At 37.8% G+C, this 6,930-nt stretch overlaps 1 protein-coding gene across 1 annotated transcript in view; it reads left to right on the top strand.

The window, feature by feature from the left end:
* The window catches only part of CD109 (CD109 molecule), a 135,208-nt gene that overhangs the window by 78,348 nt on the left and 49,930 nt on the right, over nt 1-6,930 (top strand). The window contains exons 11-15 of the mRNA XM_004696541.2: nt 543-764; nt 3,308-3,409; nt 3,500-3,562; nt 4,219-4,395; nt 5,761-5,913. Coding sequence (XP_004696598.1) covers nt 543-764; nt 3,308-3,409; nt 3,500-3,562; nt 4,219-4,395; nt 5,761-5,913 — 717 coding nt within the window. The remainder of the gene's footprint in view (nt 1-542; nt 765-3,307; nt 3,410-3,499; nt 3,563-4,218; nt 4,396-5,760; nt 5,914-6,930) is intronic.

Genomic DNA, 6,930 nt, shown 5'->3' with positions numbered 1-6,930 from the left:
GTATGAGCCCCAATAAATTGATTTAAAAAAATAATTAATTCCTTTCTAAAGCAATGAGCTCAATATAGTGAAATACAATGGGAAATAGTACTTTCAGAAAACGTTTACCTTCCACAGAAAAGAGATTACGTACTTTTTCCCTTTAGATTAGGGGTGGGGAACTTTTCTTCTGTCAAGAGGGATTTGGATATTTATAATGCCGTTTGTGGGCTATACTGGTCAGACATTTAATTGACTCTCCCTTTCTGTGATGGCTGGAACTGCTTCTGCTTGGGGAGGCATGTGGTATTAACTGGTGCTCACATTTTTGTGCCTTTATATGCCCCTCAGAGGGGCGGGATGGCGAGCAACCCTGCTTTAGATATATATTATTGTTTTAAAATGATCTTTGTCTTCTTTTCCAAAGAAGCAGTTTCCAACAAGAAAATATTTTTGAGAGTTCAATTTCATGGAAATAGCAGAAGTGGAAACTACATTAAGATTAAAATTAAATCCATTGTTTCTCTTATTAACTTTTTAAAATGCTGTGTTTTGAAAATTAGGTAAAGATAATTCGTTCTGATGGCCATCAGTTGACTCTTGAAGAAAGAAGAAATAATGTGATAATAACAGTGACGCAAAGAAATCAAACCTACTACAGGAGCAGATGGAATACTAGAAACCAGGAAGGAGTTGTCGAGATCATGAATTTCACTCTTCCCTCAAATGGAATCTTTAAGATTGAATTCCCAATCCTGGCTGATTCCATGGAGCTTCAATTGAAGGTAACACCATTACCCAGAATTTTGTTACTGTGCAAAAACATCATTATGAGGGTAATCTTGTGGTGGACCTGCAAACTGCTGGAGGCCAAAGTGCATAGGAAATGAGCTCAGTTTCTAATTTGAAAATATGGGCCATGGTAGGGCTTGATCAAGGGCAATGTAACTGAGAGGAATTGCTGAAACCCAAATGAAGGCTGAGCATGATAGTGAGATAAGAGGACAGTAAAAGGAAATATAGGAAAGAAGTAGGAGGCAAAGGGCATTTATAGAGGTCTAAATACAGGCATGTATATATGTAAATATATTTATATACAATGATGGGGAAACAGATTTATGTACATATATTTATAGGTTTAGTATTAAGGTCGCAGATGGACATTGGGCCTCTACTCAAGTACTCCCTCAATTCAAGAACACTTTGTTCTATTAACCTGGCATTCCATGATGCTCACCTTCCCGACACAATCGCTGAAGACAAAAGCAGGCACATAAGCAAATGTGGTGAAGAAAGATGGTGACCAGCTATCAAAAGCTAGACCGTCTGAGGTCTTAAAGGCTCAAAGAGAAACAAGCAGCCATCTAGCTCAGAAGCAACAAAGTCCACATGGAAGAAGCACACCAGCCTGTATGATTACAGGGTATTGTTGGGATCAGGCATCAAAGAACAAAAGAAAAATCACATCATTGTGAATGAGGGGTAGTGCGGAGTGGGGACCTAAAGCCCATCTGGAGGCAACTGGACCATCCCCTTATAGAAGGGTCTTGGGGAGGAGACGAGGCAGTCAGGGTGCAGTGTAGTAACGATGAAACATACAACTTTCCTTTAGTTTTTTAATGTTTCCTCTCCCCCACTATCATGACCCCAATTCTATCTTACAAATCTGGCTAGACCAGAGGATGTACACTGGTACAGCTAGGAACTGGAAACACAGGGAATCCAGGATAGATGATCCCTTCAGGACCAGTGGTGAGAGTGGTGATACCGGGTGGTGGGTAGGTGGGGTAGAAAGGGAGAACCGATCATAAGGATCTACATATAACCCCCTCCCTGGGGGACAGACAACAGAAAAGTGGGTGAGGGGAGATGTCGGACAGTGTAACACATGACAAAATGATAATACTTTATAAATTATCAAGGGTTCGTGAGGGAGGTTAGGCGGGGAGGGAGGGGACAAAATGAGGAGCTGATACGAAGGGCTCAAGTAGAAAGCAAATGTTTTGAGGATGATGATGGCAACAAATGTACAAATGTGCTTGACGCAATGTATATATGTATGAATTGTGATAAGAGTTGTATGAGCCCCCAATAAAATGATTAAAAACAAAACAAAACAGAAACTATGGGCCAGAGTGTTAAAAGCAATCTAAGGACAGCGGCAAAGTGTTAGACTGAGTTAGTGCTTCCTTTTACGTTCAAATTGAAGAGTGTAGAAAATGCAGACTATGAAGATTGTGTTAGTCTGGGTACATTAGAGAAACAAATTCACAGAAACTCATATGTATAAGAGAGATTTTTATATAAAGGGTAAGAAAACATCCCAACCCAGTGCTGCCCAAGCCCACAAGTCCAACATTAGCTCATATGTCCGACACCAATCCACAAAGTCCTCCTCCACCTCATAAAACACACACAATGATGTCGACTGCAGGAGGAAAGCCGAGTCAGTGAATGTGTAAGCATCTCAGCGCTGGCAGGGGTCTCCACACGGCTGCTTCAGCACCCAGGGCTGCATCAGGGTAGGTCCATGTGGCTTCTCCTCAGGGATGTCTTGCAGGAAGTCAGCCTTGCCAGCTGAAGTAGAGAACTGGCTAAGGCAGGTGCACCCTGGTCTGACCATCAAAAAGCAAGAGACCCAAGAACTAGAAAGGTGAGACTCACTGAGCCATTTATCTCTCCGGCCTTCAATTAACCCTACATGTTTTTATTGGCCAGGTTGGCACAATAAGCTTTAACCATCTCAAAGATACAATGGAGAAGCTTGTTAATTCCCCAAGTTAGGTTGACTTTTCAGTCATTTCAAATTCCATTTTGACAGGAGCTGAAATACAAGAGGAATATGTGTGTATGTGTATGTATAAGTATACATATACACATATATATACATACTCAGGGAATAAGAGCTTGGTAAAGGTATATATATATGAGCTTGGTAAAGGTGATTAAGTTAACGTATATAAGTATATAGATGTATAAAAGCTTGGAAAAGGTGTGTAAGTTACTGTATATAAGTATATGTGTATACATACATATACTTATACACCTTTACCAAGCTCTTATTCCCAGAGTGGCTAGCTAAGAATCCTTAGCTATCTGGCTGCTGCGTTTTTGTGTGTGTGTATGTGTGTGAAGATATTTTTGAAGTTTTAAAGCTATCAGCTTCTTTATAGTATTAACCATAGTGTGATGAAGATCTAATATCTGATGAATTAATTTTTTTTCTGCATGGAAAAGAGAGTGTATTTGGATTTTAGTAATTGTTCAGCATCTTTTATCAAGTACTGTTAAAGATGAAAATCAATAACTCCCTTTTCTTCTGTTTTAGGCCCATTTTCTTGATACTGTAAATAGCATGGAAGTTCATGGTATGTTTAAGTCTCCTAGTAATACATACATCCAGCTGAAAATAAAAAATGAAAATATAAAGGTAGTGTTTATAATTCACTTGATAATTACAGATAATTTGGGCTCTCTTGTCATGAATATGTATATACTGATGAAGATTTTTTTTTTCTAGGTGGGATCGCCATTTGAGTTGGTGGTTAGTGGCAACAAACCATTGAAGGAGCTAAGCTATATGGTAATCTCTTGCAGAGTGTAAATTTATAATCTAGTATAGAATCCTCTTAAATGGTGCTTATCATATGTCTAGACTAACTGGATTTTAAAATTCAGCCTGGCTTTTATGCAGGCCGTCCTCTTTCTAGTACACTAAAATATCTTTTCCCTCAGATGTCTTTCAATTCCCAACTTATGAGAAATCATTAAATTTTGCATTATGTTTAAAAAATTTAAGTGATGATTAAATAATATTTATGCTTTTAGAAAAATCACAGACTATAAAGCCACAAAAAGGAAAATGAAGCCAATAGGAGTGCCTTGTAAATTTGCTCAGCCCTCTCGTCCTGTGGTGTTCTCTTCATTCTGACCAAGAGAGTCTGGACTGTGGTACTACTCCCATGCCACGTGGCCGTAGCTAGTAGCTATTTCTGTTTCCCAGTGCATGCCGGTAGACTAAAAAAGACTCAAAGATCTTTGAATTCCCTTTTTCCATGTACTTTTTTGAAGCCTTCTGGTATCTGCTGTGCTTGACAGAGGGGCTTTCTTGACCTCAGAAGGGTTTTGAAGCTCGTTTACATGAAAATGTGTGTATGCGGTTAAAATTATGATAAATACAGCTACACTTGAGATTCTAAGCTTTCTTTTCATATGGAAATTGTTTACTCTTGTTTTCAGGTAGTATCCAGAGGACAGTTAGTATCTGTAGGCAAACAAAATTCAGCAACCTTCTCTTTAACACCAGAACATTCGTGGGCTCCAAGAGCCTGTATTATTGTGTATTATATTGAAGATGATGGGGAAATTGTAAATGATGTTCTAAAAGTTCCTGTTCAGCTTGTTTTTAAAAATAAGGTAAGACTTAAGTGTAACACTTCTTTAGAAAACTATCTTTAAGATAGTTTAGAAATGTATTTTATTTATTTCTCGATGATGATTAAACCTCTTCATATTTAGCTGCTATTTATGCCATTTCCTATGTGAAATTATTGAGCACTCTGGATCTTATTTGTAAGATATGATTCTTGGCTTTAAGACTTGAATGTAAATCCATTCAGGATTTAACTCAGTCATTTCAGGATTCCTCAAAAGGTTGAGACAATATTGCTCTGTCAAGGAATGCCAGTGGTAATATAATTTTTTTTCTTTCTTCGTAATATAAAATTGGTGTAATGTTGACATTGGTGTGAAAATGAAATGAAGAATGTGGGAGAGAATTAGACCATCTGAGACAATAGTCTTGTAGCCAAGTCTTCATTTCGTCTCTTTTTCAGTGTGTCAAATGAAACTACACTCCCTGCTGTCGAGTCTGTTCTGACTCATAGCAACCCTACAGAACAGAGGAGAACGGCTTCCTAGGATTTGTGAGGTTGTTGATCAGAAAGCCTCATCTGTCTCCCTTGGAGCAGCTGGTGGTTGTGAACCTCTGACCTTGTGGTTGGTAACCCATTGCTGAACTCACTGTCCCACACAGGCTCCTTATTTTAGGATTTGGGTGGAGAGAAGTAAACTACAAAGGGTGATCTGACAGGTAGGGCAAAATCGCTGGTACAGTGGAATGCTGATACAGAGCTGGATCAAGGAAAATTGATCACTAGTAGGAAGAGTCTTCAGGACAAAGCTGCTTGTTTCAGCGGTGATGAGATGAATGGTACTCTTAATGAACACCCAATAGGATTGTCCTCTGATGAACATAATGAGTATTTTGTGGTTAGACACATGCTCTGAGACACAGAGCACGATGGCTAGTTACTGTTGAGTCTGATTATACCTTTCCCCACTGCCCCAGCCCAAGTCGTTCTGTGAATTACCAGAGAAGGCTGATTTGTACTCACTTCAAAATCTAGGTTGAGAACTTGTGGCATCTGTTGTTTGTTTCCACTTTTCTGTTCTTCCTCCTGGTCACTGGTCTTCCCCAGGTGTGCTAGACATTGCTGTTTTCTGGTCAGGATTGACTGAGGCTGGAAAAAAGTAGGAAGAAAGGTAGAAAAGAGAAGGGTCACTTATGTATTCAGATGATTTCTCTCTGCAAAATTCCATGAGTGGCAGACACTTTGGGAGTAAAGTTTTCTTATTTCTTATACAGGGTTTTAGAATTATCCTTAAACCAAGGCAAATATAGAATCCTTACTAAAGTTTGCATGATGCTTAACTGTTGGTAGGACATAAGCAGTGCTTTAAAAAGTGAAACATGTCAATCCTGTTCGCTCCCCTTTTTAGATAAGCCTCTTTTGGAGTAAACGGAATGCCGAACCATCTGAGACAGTCTCTCTTAGGGTCGCTGTGACACAGCCTCATTCGCTAGTCGGGATTGTAGCTGTCGATAAAAGTGTGAATCTGATGAATGCCTCAAATGATATTACTATGGAAAATGTAAGTTGAATTTTTTTGATGGAAAAAATGCATGTTAAACGAGAAAAATAAAATTTAACATATCATTTCAAGTATCTGGAAGACAGTTTATTAATTCACCTTAAAATGTAAATATATTATCATTATGTATTCCAAATACAAAAATAATCTGCATCTCAATGTAATGTTAGAAAGGCTTATACAATTGTGTCTTGTCTTACTAACAAGTTTCACCAATAACTCAAGTACTAGGAAATTCACTAGCACAATTCTTGATAACATTAGAAAAGTATTAGATAACTTTGAAATATTTTGGTTACAAGTTTTGTTCATAAGTAATTACAGGGATTTGCAGTATATTGGGGGACTAAAATGACTCGTATTAATCTACTTTAGACAATTTACAAACTAGGAAACATATGAACAGGTAGTATTATATTAACTAAGCCTGCTTTCATTAGTCATTTTATTTTTTAATCCTGATATATCCTTGTTTGCCATTCTCAGTCATAATCTAAATTTATGACCTATGTCCATTGATTGATGAGTGCAGTGATTAACAATATACCAGGCAAAATGTTTGTGGTACTTTGGTCATTCGCTTGTAAAATTAATATACTTGAGAAAAAGCCTACATCTTTTTTAAGTCTACAAAGCTAATTTTTCTCAAGATTGTTCTTGTTTTTAGAAAATTATTTTATTATTTTTCTCCTCTTTGACCTTTCCTAAATTAACATTATTCATAAAAGTCTATAAATCTATCGCTGACAAATCAACTCTGACTGATAGTGAGTGACATTGTAGGACAGAGTAGAACTGGCTCATCGGATTTCTAAGGCTGTAATCTTTATGGAAGAATACTGCCACATCTTTCTCCCATGCAGCATCTGGTGGATTTGAACCCCTGACTTTTTGGTTAGCAGCTGAGTGGGTTAACAAAGGCATCCCTGGGCTCTTAGAACTTTCTAAATATCTTTGTAAGTATTTGTTTCATTTTTTTTCTTCCCAATAGCTTGTGAGTTATGAAGGCTGTTATCA

Source organism: Echinops telfairi, unplaced genomic scaffold, assembly GCF_000313985.2.
Source record: "Echinops telfairi isolate 266 unplaced genomic scaffold, ASM31398v2 ScPeMD7_3533;HRSCAF=4204_0, whole genome shotgun sequence".
Taxonomy (NCBI): Eukaryota; Metazoa; Chordata; class Mammalia; order Afrosoricida; family Tenrecidae; genus Echinops; species Echinops telfairi.
The sequence above is the reverse complement of the archived record's forward strand: the minus strand, read 5'-3'. Positions and strand labels throughout refer to the sequence as shown.